The sequence below is a fragment of the Danio aesculapii genome, chromosome 11 (genome assembly GCF_903798145.1).
Source record: "Danio aesculapii chromosome 11, fDanAes4.1, whole genome shotgun sequence".
NCBI classification, from domain to species: domain Eukaryota; kingdom Metazoa; phylum Chordata; class Actinopteri; order Cypriniformes; family Danionidae; genus Danio; species Danio aesculapii.
In genome coordinates this window covers 10,685,706-10,702,696 of record NC_079445.1, presented here as the reverse complement: position 1 = coordinate 10,702,696, position 16,991 = coordinate 10,685,706, and the positions used below count along the sequence as shown (strand labels likewise).

The window sequence follows — 16,991 nt, the reverse complement described above, 5'->3', positions numbered from 1 at the left end:
GACTGATCATCACAGATAGGTGTGACCTGTAAATGGGCAATTAAATGACACCTGGTTTGGCTCCAGGGCCGGATTAACATAAGGGTTATAGGTTAGTTAGAGAATGGGCTCTGAGGCTTCAGCTGCACCCAGAGGCTCTGGGTCCACTTAAGGAGGGGTCCCTGATTGGCCGGTCAATTCATTTACGCCATGATGCTAGGAAAATCTGTTTTCATTATGCTGTGTCATGTAAATAATGTGGAGTATTCTGGTCAGCTTAATGGTGTTCAAAACAATGACGTATACTTTTCCTTCTACACATCACAGCATTTCGGCAAATTACCGGTAATGTTACAACTTCTCCTCCCTGAAAATTGCTGGAACAAATTTACCGGTATTTTCAAAAAGGGCCTGTTCACACATGATCCCTTTCCAGAAAAGTCTGTATGTGTGAAAGGGGCTCTTGTCTCTTGATCAGTAAGAGTCTCTCTATTTAAAATCGCCACATTACATTTTGTTTGCATGTATGGGCCTATTTTTATTCAAGAGAAAATATATATCAAAAATTTTTCTACAAATCATAGACAATTCTATTGATTAGAAAATGGCATAAATAATGTTCACAAAGTTTTAGTAAAAATCTAAAAAATAAAACTTTTACAAAATTAGTTGTGCTTTGCTGTTAAGAAAATGTTTCAAGGTCTTTATGTTTAAAATGTTTAGTAGAAAACCTGCTGTAAAATTGTTTTAAAGTTTGTTCCGCAACAACTAATTAAACTACAAATTCTCTCTGCCCCTATAGAATGTGTAATGTCTGTCCCTATAATGCCTACGTGTGTACACAGCATACTATCTTACACAGCCCCAGGGTGTAGTTACCTGTACTTCTGCACTACACAGGTATGACTGTGCTCTCAGTCTGAAGCAGAAGCATGTCTGAGCATTACAGTTCAAGAGACTCCTCTGCCGTTTAGCTTTACTTTGGATTCTACGGAGGAACTGAGGATTTGGGCCACAACAATGTTGACCCATCTGGTGCTTGTGGTAAGTGCAGATTGTGTTTCTGTCACAGTTATCTGTGTTGATTCAAGATTAGTAAGATCTTAAATCAATATCATTTTGTTTTATTATTGTCTGGTATTCACTTTTTACTAAGGAAAATAAATTCTTGTTAAAATAAGGAGTTATTTATACCTCAGAATGACTTCTGTTAGTTGATTCAATCATTTTATCTCAAATTTAAAACCAAACTAAATAGATAGAGTCAAAATAATTTGTCTCACGCTCTTATAATAGCAATACGAGGGCAGGGGGGATAACTTCTCAAAAGATACACATTTGGATTGGCATAGGTATACCTCAAAGGTACTTATTAGTACCAATAACCCTTTTTTTTAAAGTTACCACCCTAATGTATTTGACCACATAAATACTTTTCTCTTCTTACATTTTGATGTTTGGTGTCTCTATCTATATTCTGTGCTGGTGAAATAGCTGTTGAATAATTTATGTAAACCTGTGTATGCTTTTGTGTATTTCTGTAACATGAATACCTATATGGGAGATTTATTTTTGGGGTCAGTTGAGGAATAAACCAGCAACAAAGGACAGCCAAGGCTTTCCCAAACCTGTTTCACAACTTTGAATTCTCTTTGGTAAACATATAAAGCCCAATCTATCTCAAAACAGATTCAAAAAGGTATTTGTCCTTTTGACCCTGCATTTATGAGAAAAATGACCCAAAAGGTTTTTTTTTTTGGACAATTCCATTTTGTGTTTGGGTCTAAATGATTGATGGCATAATCTACAACAAAGAATGTTACACTTTGTTTCATAGTATATGACTTTAACACACCTGTAGACTAAGAAAAATGACCCGTGATCATAGGCTCGTTTTGAAAACATAGCCCTATGCACATTTCTGGAGATCACGAATTATGTAGTCAGAAGTATGTATGGCTGCATTTTGTTTTTAAAACGAATGCTACGGGGCGGTATGACGTCGTTCCTTTTCGCGCTTACCAACTGACTGCTTATGGATGGCTTTCCCGCTGTTACCAGTTTGTCCAGTAGCTCGTCATGTATGTTGGGGGACTTGTGACGCAAACTGAAGTTGACCACATGGATGGAGTTTGAATCTGGTCAAGAACAGTTTCAGAAAGTGGGTAAGACAAAAGCAGAATCCAAAAAATAAAATAAACAAGTAAATAACAGGGTGAGAATGTGGTAAAAATCAGGTGAGGGCTTTTCTTTTTCTGGATTGCTGTTTGAAAACTGTCGGTTGGGTTTAGGGTAGTGGGTGGGCGCTGGTCAATCAGTGCTTTTGAAAACGCTATTGGTTGGGTTTAGGAAAAGAGGGGGGTGGGTCAGTCAATCGTCACACAATCATTCAGTTAGTCGTCAGCGGCCTCTGGTGGATTTACGTGAGAACATCAGGCACAAATGGCACCCGCGAGAGAAATTTGAGATCTCAAAAAGCATACACAGCGGCCTCTGGTGGATTCACGAAAACAAAAACTGCAAAAAAAAAAAAAAAAAAAGAATCTACTGGCACATATTTGGCGCTCTCCAGAAATCTATATAGCGGTACATTTTTAGAATGAGCCTGGGTTGCAACAGCAGGATAAAAAAAAAAACTTAATTAGGTTTTTTTATGTTGAATTTTGATTTTTTTTTCTAAACATTAGAAAAATTGTACCTTTTTGGTTTTTCGTGAAAGCTGTAAACATGTAGGGTACAACTGTTGTGTTAGGGGTCAATTTTGACCCACCATAAATTTTACACCAATTTTTACAATAAATATTGGCTGCTTCAACTTTTATGACAAGTTTCTTGCTAAAAAAACTGTAGATTAGTATTGACATGAGGTACCTGAAAATTTAAATGATTTTTTAAAAGAGGTTTAGTGAAGCCATGTCATTGTTGACCCAAAGGACAAACGGAATATACAGCATTTTTTAAAGAGCACCTATTTGACCCCTTTTTCAAGATTTAAGAGAAGTCTTTTGTGTCTCCAGAAGGTGTCTGTAAAGTTTCAGCTCAAAACACCCATCAGATTATTTATTATATCTTTATATATCTAGAAAATTTGCTTGGACATTGTAGCTGTTTTTGTTGCCTGTGCTTTTAATGCAAATGAGTTGGTTCTCCTCACCCACCGTTCCCATATGCGTGTGGCCTTCACGTAGATAGACAGCACAATGTGTATCTGCATAAGAATGAAGCAGATACACATTAATTTACACTGCATTAACATAACATCCGTTATGTTAATGTACAAAAATAAACCTGATTTAACATCCACAAACCAGGATTGAAACGTCTTCTTTTATAATTGTACTGACACTATGCGGCTTTGTTGATGAATTATTTAGCGATTTTACTGTATTCATTGCAAACATGCACTGTTTAAAAAGTGTTTTAAATTTGTAAAACTCATTCTTGAGGTGCTGCTGATCACAGGAAGCTGAACAGATCTTTTAGTCCCAGTTGCTTAGCGCACATCCTGTTTTGTGGATATGATTATACGCTTTACTATGGAGACATGTTAATACGTGGCTGTCAAACAATTCTGTGGGTGCTGAAATCACACTCCTACTTCATGTTGTGGTGGGCTTTAAAATAGGAGGGATTTGGATCCTATTTTAACATCAAGGAAATTTAAAAAAAGAGGCTTGTTGTGTTTCTGTAATTCCGATATAACTGGGGACACGCTATACCTACACACAGTTCTGTCCAAACAGCTTACAAAAGTTGATTTTTATCATAGGTATCTCTTTAAAATGACACAAGGTTTAATGATTAAATAAAACAAAAATACTAAATTAGTCTGTAATAGTCTAATATTTTATTTTGTCAATCATGTTAATGAATGTAATGTCTAAAGCAGGAGTGACAAACCCTGCTTCTGGAGATCGACCTTCCTGCAGATTTCAGTTGCAACCCATATCAAACAGACCTGCCTGTAATTATCAAGTGCTGTTCAGGTCCTAATTAATTGGTTCAGGTGTGTTTGATCAGGGTTGGAGCCGAACTTTGCAGGAAGGTCGATCTCCAGGAACAGGGTTGAGCACCACTGGTCTAAAGCCATAACAATTGTTTCTGTTGAAAGGGAATTGTAAGTCTGTGCAGCATGGAGCCTCTCAGACGCAATAAAAGATCCTGGATTATAGACTCATTTGACATTGTGGAAGAACACCCAGGACCTTTTCCTTATGAATTGGGGCAGGCAAGTATCATTTCTATTCCTGTGTCACTAAACAAGCTGCCATAATGTATTTTTAAAAATAACATTCCTCAAATATTAGATCAAACTGGATCGTAGCTATATAGTGGAGTTCGGGTTAAAGGGCAAAGGTGTGGATGAAAACCCAAAGGGTGTCCTGTCTATTGATTCCAAGACAGGAGTCATTATGGTCCACCGTAAAGTTGACTATGAGCAGTTCAGCGTTCTGATGGTAAGAGGAATCTGATGTTTCCTCAGATGTTTATCTGTTGGTGTACGTTTAAAGCTAACGTCATTATCTCTTCAAAGCTGACCTTTCAAGCAAGAAACAAGTCCAATTTGGCTATTGACACACAACTAGGCATGGAGGTCAACATATTGGACATTAATGACAACCCGCCGGTCTTCCCGAGGAAAGTCTACGATGTTACTGTAAATGAAGCAGCAAAGCAAGGTCAGTATAATTGCTTGTATTTTTATCAGAAATAATCAGATGTATTTCAGATTTCATTTACTGCTAAATGATGAACTGTACTGTAAATCCAGCCTGATCTTACGAGGAAATGTATCTATTTTATGTTTTGCCAGTTTAGTGGCTAATTTGTACAAATTCGTAGTTCGGTCATATAAAAATGTACGATTTTAAAAGGAGGTGTGGCATCCAACATTGCCTCTAAACCCAGACGTCATTGGGGGATAAGCAAATCATACTAAATTGTACGAATTAGATCGTATAAATTAGCCACTACATCAAAAAGTTACAAATTGCCAGGTGATTGTGTTGATAAATTGGTTGGTAAAATGTACCAGTTATGAACACGTTTGAACCATTGAACCATAATGGGTCTATCAGTATCTCAAAATAATTCTGACATTCATTTTTCTGAACTAATAAATGAAAAATGTTGTACTAATAAAAAAATTAGATTTGTCCTTTTTAGAGTTTTGAGATTTTTAGTGTTGTTCTCTATTTTAATATTGTCTAGCACACATACAACTTCAAGACATGTTTGAAAGAGTATTTGTTCTGGAAAATGTCTGCTATGTGTGTACAAAGGTCTGATAAACATCTTTAAAAGCTGTTTTAGGCATGTTGCTTAATAACATTTTCTAAACGTCTATTTAATGTCTGAGAGGAGACATCTAATAGACATAATGTATATAATCAAGCGCTGTAGTACGTCTTCCAGATGTAAACACAAACGTCAAATAGACATCTCTGTGATGTACATGTGCTGGGGATGAATCCTAAATGTTCGTTATAAACTTATATTGATTATAATTGAGGGGTGGCACAGTGGCTTGGTGGTTAGCATGATCGCCTCACAGCAAGAAGGTCACTGGTTCAAGTATTGGCTGAGCCAGTTGGCATTTCTGTGTGGAGTTTGCATGTTCTTCCCATCTTCATGTGGGTTTCCTCTAGGTGCTTCGTTTTCCAAACACATGAGCTATAGGTGAATTGGATGATCTTAATTGGCCGTATATGAATGTGTGTGTGTGAATGTGAGTGTGTATGGGTGTTTCCCAGTACTGGGTTATGGCTGGAAGGGCATCTGCTGCATAAAAAAATGCTGGAATAGTTGGCGGTTTATTCCACTGTGGCGACCTCTGATAAATCAGAGACTGAGCCTAAGGCAAAAGAATAAATGAATAATCAGGTGTACTATACTACAAAATGATATGTAAATCCTATGTACCAGTTATGAACGCGATTGAACCTTAATGGGTCTCGATCAATATTTCAAAATAATTCCAACATTTACCTCATTTTTCTGAACTAATGAATGTTGTGGAAATGAGATTTGAGCATTGTTGTATACTTTAATATTGTCTAGCACACATAAATCTGCAAGACGAATTTTAAAGCGCATTTGATCTGGAAAACACCTACTATGTGTGTGTGCAAAGATCTTTAAAACATCTTTAAAAGGCCTATTTTAGGAATGTTCTATATTATACGTAATGTATATGATCAAGGGCTGTAGTACGTCTTCCAGATGTAAAAACAAACTCTGTGATGTACATGTGCAGGGGATGAATCCTAAATGTTCATAATAAACTTATATTGTTAATATTAGCAATTAAGCAAATTGTGATATTAATTACATTATCTGACAACATGGCGATCAGAAATTATAAGCGTTATTAGTAATATGCAATGATATAGATCTCTTTCCTCTGTGTGGAGCACTCAAAAATGATTTTGCTGCTTGTTCAAACTACTTATTTAAAATGAGCTGAAACAATATAATTCTTGAGCTTTTTGGGAACAACCTAATTGTTTTATGTTCAACCCACTCAAATTTGTTAGGTTAACTTAATCGATTTTTGTTGGGATGATATTAATGAATTATGTGGAACCCTGCATTTTTTACAGTAAAGCCGCGTTCACAGTGCACTTTTTGCCCCTTAGACTTCCAGTCATAAGTTTTGCAGTTCGCTGCATCGCAAAGTAAAAATTTTTTTTTACTTGCTCAAACTACTTAATTAAAATGAGCTGAAACAACACAATTCTTGAGATTTCATTGGGACAACTTAATTTTTTTTATGTTCAATCCACCTAAATTTGTTAAAAGTGTTAAGTTAACTTAATCGATTTGTGTTATGACAATATGAATTATTTGTGTGAAACCCTGCATTTTTTACAATGAAGCTTGAAAAAATTGCATCACGTGACTGCGTGAGACCAATCGTAGATCAAAACATGACCTCTATGTACAGAAATTTAAAATTCCTGAAATTTGTTTGACCATCCCCCCCCCCCCCTCCTTTTCACACCCCGTATGACCAAATTTTGCTTGCTCAAACTCTAGTGTGAACGCAGGATGAGTCTTCTGTTTGAGTTAGCAAACTTGGACATAGTAAATAGTAAATAGTTCAAATAGTGAACTCTGATTGGTTTATCACAGTGTTACGGAAGCAGACGGACAAACAAGGGGAGTAAGTATAAATTAGGTTTATTCCAACAGTAGAGCAATGTGGATAATGATTGAGAGTTGAAACGGAGTTTGGATGGACTGATGATTCTCTTTGCCAGTTGGGATGACAGACACAGAAGGATGACCGAATGCACACACCAGAGGACTTGCGGGGAAGACAGACTGACGAGACACACAACGTTGACAGGACAACTGGAACACTGGACAGACTGGAATGAAAACAGAGTACAGGTAAGTATATATGCTGAGATCGCAGGGGAGTGAAACCTAGGAAGTGGTTCACTCAGAGTCCGCTTCGTAGGAACGAGACCGGACAATGAGTGAAGTGAGGTGTGTGCTTATATAGTGAATGGGAGTGATTGGGTGCAGCTGTGCGTGGTTAATACTCAGGTGAAGGTGCTCGATGTGTGATGTTGGTGGAAGAGCCTGGCCAATCCGTGACATTACCCCCCTCCCCAGGGCCCGCTCCTGAGGGCCTGAACCTCCGACGTCGTGGTGGTCTACCTCGTCCTCGAGGTGCTGGAAATTCTGGGTGATTGGAGTGGAACTCTTCCATAAGTGCGGGATCTAATATATCGGATCTGGGGACCCATGACCTTTCTTCTGGACCGTATCCTTCCCAGTCGACGAGGTATTCAAGCTGACCACCACGACGCCGGGACCGTAGGATGTCCTTGACTTGGTAGATGGCCCCTTCTTCTAACATCAGTGGGGGAGGAGGTTCCTCTTCATGGCCAGGCTCTGTGGAGGGAATCAGAGGATCGTGAAAGGGTTTTAGAAGGGACACGTGGAATGTGGGGTGGATTCTGTACTGTGGTGGTAACTGTAACTTGTATGTGACGGGGTTGACCTGTTCCAGGATGGTGAAGGGACCAACAAATCTGGGACTTAATTTTCGGGAGGGCAGTCGCAAACGGATATCTCTGGTGGAGAGCCAGACCTTCTGTCCTGGAGTATAGATGGGGCCTGGAATCCTCCTCTTATCAGATACCTCCTTTGTTCTGCGTACTGCCCTCTGGAGATGGTGATGTGCATCGTCCCAGACTCTCTCGCTCTCCCGGAACCAGTAATCCACTGCGGGGACATCAGATGGTGCGCCATCCCAGGGGAAGAGTGGAGGTTGGAACCCTAGGATGCACTGGAATGGCGTGAGTCCGGTGGTAGGTTGCCGCAGGGAATTCTGGGCGTATTCCGCCCAGCCCAGAAACTGGCTCCAGGAGTTTTGGTGACCGTGACAGAAGGTCCGGAGGAACCGCCCCACTTCCTGAATTTTCCTCTCTGTCTGGCCATTGGTTTGGGGGTGATAGCCAGACGAGAGGCTTACGGTCACACCTAGGAGTCTGAAAAATCCTCTCCATAGTCTGGAGATAAATTGGGGTCCTCGGTCCGAGACTATATCTTCTGGTAACCCAAAATTTCGAAAGACGTGGTTGAACAGGTTTTCGGCGGTCTCTAGGGCTGTGGGTAGACCTTTCAAAGGAATCAAACGACAGAATTTAGAGAATCGATCTATGATGACTAGAATGCAGGTGTTACCTTCAGACAATGGGAGGTCTGTCATGAAGTCAACTCCTAGGTGTGACCAGGGGCGGTTTGGGATGGGCAAGGGATGGAGTTTACCAGCAGGTAGATGGCGAGGACTCTTCGACATAGCGCATTCTCTGCAGCCTTGGACGTATCTTCTCACATCCCTCGCCATGTTCGGCCACCAAAAGCGTTGGGATAGCAGCGAGAGGGTGTTGTTGGCCCCAGGATGTCCTGTGCCCAGAGATGTATGGCTGGAATGAATGAGATCTACCCGTTGGTTTTCAGGGATGAAGCGTCGATTGGGGGGACAGCCCGGCGGAGTTCTGGATTCTGGAGTGGCGATTACTGTAGGAGCGGACCATTGGATGGGACAGATAGTGATCTGATCGGGAAGGATCTTGGCCGGTGTCTCAATAATTTCATGCTGGTCGTGAATTCTGGAAAGTGCGTCTGCTCGGATATTCTTTAAACCTGGTCGATATGAGATAGAGAACTGAAATCTGAAGAACAATGACCAACGGGCCTGACGAGGACAGAGTCTTTTAGCATCTTTTAGGTATTGGAGATTTTTATGATCTGTGATCACCTGGAACGAATGTTTGGCCCCCTCCAACCAGTGTCGCCACTCCTCCAGGGCGAGCTTGATGGCCAGAAGTTCTCGATTTCCGATGTCATAGTTCCTTTCCGCCGGGCTGAGCTTCCGGGAGAAATAGGCACATGGATGGAGTAATGAAGGAGTACCGTGGTACTGGGACAGGATGGCTCCCACTCCGGTGGTCGATGCATCCACTTCGACCACAAACGGCAAGTCAGGATCAGGATGAGTCAGCAGTGGGGCTTGAGTGAAGGATTCTTTTAGGTTTTGGAAGGCTGCGGCGGCTTCGGGAGGCCAGGGTAGTGCTTTGGGTTTATTTTTCAACAGGTTGGTGAGCGGAGCGGTGATGAGACTGTAATTCTGGATGAAACGTCGGTAGAAATTAGCAAATCCTAGGAAACGTTGGAGTTCCTTTATGGTTTTTGGTTCGGGCCAGGAGATGACGGAAGTGACCTTCCCCTCATCCATACGAACCCCTCTTTGATCGATGATGTACCCCAAGAACTGAACAGATGGTGAATGGAAGGAGCATTTTTCAGCCTTGAGGTACAGGCGGTGTTTCCTGAGGGTTTTCAGGACCTCCGCAACGTGGTGGCGATGTTCGGCCTCACTCCGGGAGTAAATCAGGATATCATCTATGTATACAATGACGAAGAGATGGAGGAACTCCCGGAGGACTTCGTGGATGAAGTTTTGGAATACGGAGGGGGTGTTAACCAGACCATAGGGCATGACCAGGTACTCGTAGTGTCCAGTAGGGGTCACAAACCCAGTCTTCCACTCGTCCCCCTCACGTATTCTCACCAGGTTATAGGCGCTGCGGAGGTCCAACTTGGTGAAAATTTTGGCGGATCTGAGTTGTTCCAGGGCCGCAGGGACGAGAGGAAGGGGATACCGGAACTTGACTATACCTTGATTTAGGGTTCTGTAATCGATACATGGCCGCAGCCCTCCATCCTTCTTAGCGACGAAGAAGAAACTTGAGGCAGCAGGTGATGTGGATGGACGGATATACCCCTGACTCAGAGCCTCATGGATGTACTCCTCCATTGCCTTGGTCTCCGGAAGGGACAACGGGTAGATCCTACCTCTGGGCATAGGAGCATCTGGAAGCAGGTCTATGGCGCAGTCCCATGGCCGATGTGGAGGTAGCTGGGAAGCTCTCTTGGGGCAAAATACATCCTCGTATGAGGAGTAGATCTTCGGGATCTGAATGGATATTTTCTCGACTGGACTTTCGACAGACGTGACGTAGACGGTAAAGGGTCTTTGAACTTGTAAGGGTAGATCGGGAAAACAGCTGGATCTGCATTCTTTTCCCCATCTCTTAATTTCTCCTGTGCCCCAAGAGAGGATGGGATCGTGCTTCACCAGCCACGGGCGCCCTAAGATGATATCCATCGATGCACCCTCCAGAACCAGAAATTGAATCTCCTCTTTGTGGAGCAGTCCTACTTGGAGATTGACGGGTTCACATTTTCGATGGATACGTGCCTGAGAATGGATATCGTTGGTTATGGGCTGAATCTGGTAGACGTGCGTCGAGGCTTCGGTGTTAAGCTGTAGTCGGCGACAGAGGGCGTGCGAGATGAAATTTCCTGCTGACCCGGAGTCGATGAGGGCTGTGACTGAAACTGAGACAGAAGGGGTAGTTAACTGGACATTAGTGGTGAGAGGATGCATTTTTTCAATGGGAGAACTGAACAAACTCACCACAGAGCGTGCTGGACGAATGGGACAGTCCAGCCTGACATGTCCTTTGGCACCACAGTACATGCACAGACCCCGGGTCAGCCTCCTCTGTCGCTCGGTGATTGTGAGTCTACCAGATTCTATGATCATGGGTTCTGGTTCTGGAGGGACGGCTGGCTCTGGCGAACGGAGGAGTGCTTGTGATACTGGTGGAGGATCATGCTGGTAGACCCTCAGACGATCGGAACAGCGCAGAGAGTGTTGGATAAATTTCTCCAATCCCATCGTATCGTCGAGGGCGGCCAGCTGTAACCGGAGGCTGGGCTCTAGTCCGAGCCGGTAGGTTGTGAGGAGAGATCGCTCATTCCATCCGCTAGCAGCAGCCAGAGTTCGGAACCTGAGAGCATAATCCTGAGTGGACATGGCTCCCTGTTTGAGATGGTATAACTGTTCTCCAGCTGCTACTTCAGCATCCGCGCGACCAAAAACCTCCTTGAAATACTGGGTGAATGACTGAATGGAATTTGTTACCGGCCCAGACTGTTGCCAGATGGTTTCAGCCCATCGAAGAGCCGACCCAGAGAGAAGGGAGATGATGAATGCGATTTTGGACCGATCTGTAGGGTATAACTCGGGTTGCATAGTGAATACCAGAGAACATTGTAGGAGAAATCCATTGCACTCCTCCGCCCCGCCAGAGTAGGGCGCTGGTCGAGCCATGGGACTGGATGAGTGGGTGGACGGTGAAGAAGTGCTCGGTGCTGGTGGTGCTTCGGGAAGTGGAGCAGATGGTAGTAGCACTCTCTTCAATGAATCCACCAACTCCTGAAGGGGATCGTGAGTGCTCATGCTGTTGGTAGTTGAGGGTCCGGTCTTCTGTTACGGAAGCAGACGGACAAACAAGGGGAGTAAGTATAAATTAGGTTTATTCCAACAGTAGAGCAATGTGGATAATGATTGAGAGTTGAAACGGAGTTTGGATGGACTGATGATTCTCTTTGCCAGTTGGGATGACAGACACAGAAGGATGACCGAATGCACACACCAGAGGACTTGCGGGGAAGACAGACTGACGAGACACACAACGTTGACAGGACAACTGGAACACTGGACAGACTGGAATGAAAACAGAGTACAGGTAAGTATATATGCTGAGATCGCAGGGGAGTGAAACCTAGGAAGTGGTTCACTCAGAGTCCGCTTCGTAGGAACGAGACCGGACAATGAGTGAAGTGAGGTGTGTGCTTATATAGTGAATGGGAGTGATTGGGTGCAGCTGTGCGTGGTTAATACTCAGGTGAAGGTGCTCGATGTGTGATGTTGGTGGAAGAGCCTGGCCAATCCGTGACACACAGGTTGTGCCCAAAACACAACCATTACACATTGAGAGAACAGAGACAACCCTTTCAGACCATGTGCCGGTGTGAGTTTAAATTTTACAAAATTGGATAATTCCAATGAAAACATTGTGCATTTCCAAATGTGCTTCACACAGGTGAGTGGCATTGACAAACCATCTGTAGAAACACTCTTCTCTGTATATGAACTGGACAGTTTACTAAAACTCATCTTACAAGGACACGATAAGGAAAACAATGTTTACTTGTCAGTGTACCACAAATAATGTTGCACTACTTGTTTTTGTTCTACCTTAAATACCTGTTTTGCACAATATCTTACACAATCTTTCTTCTACTTTATGCATTGGATGCGGAAAAAATTTAAGAGCGTGGGGAATTGGGGTGGGATGCTTTGATTAGGCCCCCTAATAGAAATTCTGGGGGCTCCAAAACGACGTTGACTGTTTTGACTGTTGACTAATCGTCTTAACTCCCCAAACCTCCACTAGCGGCACCAATGTGTATAGTTAAAAGTTGCACTATAAAAGAAAATGCTGGCCACACAATTTCTTCTTGTCCCAACACAAATCGATTAAGTTAACTTAATTGTTTACACAAATTTAAAGGGGATTAATCTTAAAGCAATTAAAAAAACTCAAGAATTGTGTTTATTCAGCTCATTTTCAATAAGTAGTCTGAACAAGCTGACACAAATTTTTTTGTGTGTAGTTATATTACCAATCTGATTACCAATGTTAGTTATGAATAGGTTTCAAATAGATCTTTCGTCCAGTGTTGTGTTTATAACTATGAATGTTTATTTATGCAGCACTGTTGAGTTGGGGGGTAACATATTACAAGTAACGCGAAAACAAAATAATATTACTTTTCTAAGTAACAAGTAAAGTAACGCATTGCTTTAAAAATTAATTAATAATATGTGAGTTACTTTTTAAAAAATGTAACTCGAGTTACTTTTTAGATTAATTAATTCACTTTTAGTAGTTTGCTAAATAGTTTGCTAAATTTAAATTAATCACGTTATATCACACTCAATGAGAAAACGAGCTCCCCGTAGGAACAGACAAAAACCAAGATGGCAGAGCCTTACATTTCTGTGATGGAAGTATTCTCATTATTTTGAACACATACATTGTAAAAAAAAATTACCTTAAATTCACAGTAAATTACTGGCTAATAATTGCATTACTTTCACAGTAAAATACTGCATGTAAATTCCCAACAAATTACTGTGAGGTAGTTATTGTGAGTAGATTTTGTTACATTAAATTATTGTGAAATTACAGCTATATAGTGTAACTTCACAGTAGATAGGAACGTCCATTACTGTGATTTCTTAGTATTATCTTGTAGAATTAACTATATTATACTGTAAAGCAGGCTTTCCTTGGCTAGTCATGCTGACATTTACCGTGACTTTGAAATCATTTTGGGTGATTAACAGTGTTTGGTTTTAAGAACCAATTACTTTTGTTCCAGTTTTATTATGTTTTTGGCTAAGCACAAAGTTATGTTCATTAAAAATTATTTCATATTTCCATGTTAACCTTATAAAATTAAATAAAGGTGCAGTGCACTCAAAAATGAAAATGTACTGTAACATTCATGTCGTTTCAAAACAGGATGATTTTCTTTCAAGTTATTTTTGAAGATGTAACTAAATTGTTTTTGGGGTTGCAAAAACATTCTGTTATTTCTAAATATCAAAAAAGTGCCAATACTAGCGTAAACGTTCATTTGTATTATGTCTATGTTGAATGAAATAAAGAGTTTGAATTCCTAAAACTAACATGCAAAAGATATAGCCCTTTTTACAGTAATTTGCTGTAATCATGCTAATTTGATTAATTTCACTATAAAATTCTGAATACAACACATTGAATACAATACTTTGAATATTTACAGTTAAATCCTGTAAAGTGATACTAATGTAATTTACAGTGAAAAATTACCGTAACATGTTGTGAAAATCTGGAATTTCCTTACAGTGTAGAAGATATAAGGAGATGGATAGTGATTTTACTGAACTAATAAGACGAAAATACAAAAGTAGCAAAAATTTTGCTTTCAAATTTCATTAATCTGTAGATACAGCATCTGTGGCATCAGGAATTCTCAGAAGGTAACGTTATTCGAATTATTTTCTATTTAAGGTAAATAAAGGTGTAGGTTATACAGTGTGTTGATAAATAATTCTAAATAATAATCATCGTTTGATAGCACCAATATAAAAAGTTACTCTTCTCAAAATCACCTTGCCACAAGTGTTAAAAGACGCTGATATTTTGAACTTAAAGGGTTCATGAACTGAAGTTTCTGAAGTACATCTAATATTATCAAGACTTTTACATAAAAAATTATTTAGTGTTCGTTGTCTTATACTTTGAAACCTATTTTTTGATTAAAAAAAATAATAATAATAAATAAATAAACACATTCAGGTGCTTTTACTTGCTATGAATTTCTTTCTTTAGTTGAACCCAAAACAAGATATTCTGAAGAATGTTGGGAAAAAAAGTAATTGACAGTTTTTTCCAACATTCTTTCATCTTCCTTTGTGTTCAACAACAATAAAAAAATAATCAAATAAGTTTGGAAGTGGAGAGTGAGTCAAATTTAAATAATTTTTTTTGGCGAACTATCGCTTTAGGCAGGATGTATGAGATGCATGTCAAATAACAGTATTCACAGGAACAACCATTACTTGGACATTTGAATCCTCTAGAAAAGTAAAAGTTTTCCAGATTTTAAATAATGCAAATTAAAGATATGAGTTCGTACACATTATTTTGTTTGCTTCAAAGACATCGTCATTCAAAGACTGTATGAAGTAAGCATGGGCTGGTATAAGATTCTGACGGTATGATAACCTTGGGTAAAAATATCACGGTTTCACTGTATCACAGTGTTGTGATTACTGCTCTAAAATAAGTTATTTTTACATGTCTGGGTAAACCTCCCCAATTTAACACAATATTCAGTTTAGTTAACATTTATAATATTTTGTAAGAGTAAATATGTCAGGCTAAATAATTCAAATAAATCATTGACTTCTGCTGCCTTTATTAGTTTCAGAACCACAGATTTTTTTTACAACACATAAAAAATACATTAAAAAACATAAACTTTAGGAATAGTTTAACAGAAAATTTGGTAACACTTTATTTTGATGGTCCATTTGAGTATCATAGACTGTCTGCTTAACATCTAAAGTGACTACAAGAAACTTTGCAAGTACATGTCAACTTACACTAACCCTAACCCCAACTAAGCAGTCTACTTCTAATCTAATGAGAATTTGTTGGCATGTAGATGCAATGTAACTTAATTCAACAAACAGACCATCAAAATGACCAAATTTTTTTGCGGTGTTAACCTTGACTTTTTCAAACCGCTGAAACCTTAAAACTAGTTAAAATCCCATGCCTAGTATGAAGTGGGCTATTGTGTCGCTTATTTAAAGGAACAGCCTTTTGTTTCTGTGATATTATCAGTTTTTGAGTGTTAGACACAAGTTAAAAGGATAGTTCACCCCAAAATGAAAATGTACTCTTTATTTACTCAAGTGGTTCCAAGCCATGTTGAGTTTCTATCTTTTATCGAATACAAAAAGAATGTATTTTGAAGAAAGCTGAAAACCTGTAATCACTGACGTCCATAGAAGGAGAAACAAATACTATGGAAGTCAATGGTTACAAGTTTCCAGCATTTCTCAAAATATCTTCCTTTGTGTTTAACAAAAAAGCAAAACCAAAAAAAACTCATAAAAGGCGAGTAGATGATGGTAAATTTCCATCATTACTAATCAATATAGCTGTTACTATATCTTAAGTGAATTTTCATTTTTGGGTGAACTATCCCTTTTAGACTACGAGTTTAAATCCCATAACTTCCTAGGGCCCATGGCGTAGCCCCCCGCAATACTCCACCCCCCCCCCTCCTCCTCCCACTCAGTGTGATTTCTGCAACTGCCATCCCCCCCACACACTGAGCGTGATTTCTGACAGGGGCCTTTTTCAGCTATTTAAAATACTTTGAATGTTTTATATTTTGCGACAGACATACAGTGTCATCCTGCAACTGTTTTGCAGCATATGAAATGTCCCAAACCCTATTTTTAATTGTCCAAAATGGGGAAAAAAATAGTTTTACCCTCTGATAGTCAAAGCAAGTTAAAAAAAAAATCTATGTTAAATATGCATTAAAAACATTCAGGAAAAAGTGTTGTGTAAATTTGGACCACGAGTCCACATATATGGACATCATTTTTCTCTAAAAGTACATCGCTTTAAAAGATGATACTTACATTTTTATTCTAATTATGTTCCAATAAGCCCAAATAGCAAAGAGAAATAAAAAATGCATGTAAAAAACACCTTGAGCCTTAAGAGGATAAGGGAGCTTTAAGCTTTTTATTTATTTTTTTATTAATTGCTCGTCTTCCAATAGAGATAATGAAATAAGCAGTATTTACAATGATAGCAACATCATATAAAAAGAATGTACATTTTTTTATGGGTGTATTGTTAGGATTGTGAAGATCTAACAAATCTGCAGGAGCTCACCGGAAACTAGTTAAACCAAAACACTGGTGCACCAAATGTTTTTCCATAGTTAAACTAGCAAGGGTGGATTTGAACACACCCTGAGTGCACTTGCACCAGGCACTTTAG

General features: G+C 39.8%; 1 protein-coding gene across 1 annotated transcript in view; it reads left to right on the top strand.

Moving 5' to 3' along the window:
• The first annotated feature begins 905 nt into the window (after positions 1-905).
• cdh27 (cadherin 27) overlaps positions 906-16,991 on the top strand; it is a 40,777-nt gene continuing 24,691 nt past the window's right edge. The window contains exons 1-4 of the mRNA XM_056468376.1: positions 906-1,023; positions 4,091-4,207; positions 4,287-4,436; positions 4,514-4,658. Coding sequence (XP_056324351.1) covers positions 1,000-1,023; positions 4,091-4,207; positions 4,287-4,436; positions 4,514-4,658 — 436 coding nt within the window. The 5' untranslated portion in view covers positions 906-999. The remainder of the gene's footprint in view (positions 1,024-4,090; positions 4,208-4,286; positions 4,437-4,513; positions 4,659-16,991) is intronic.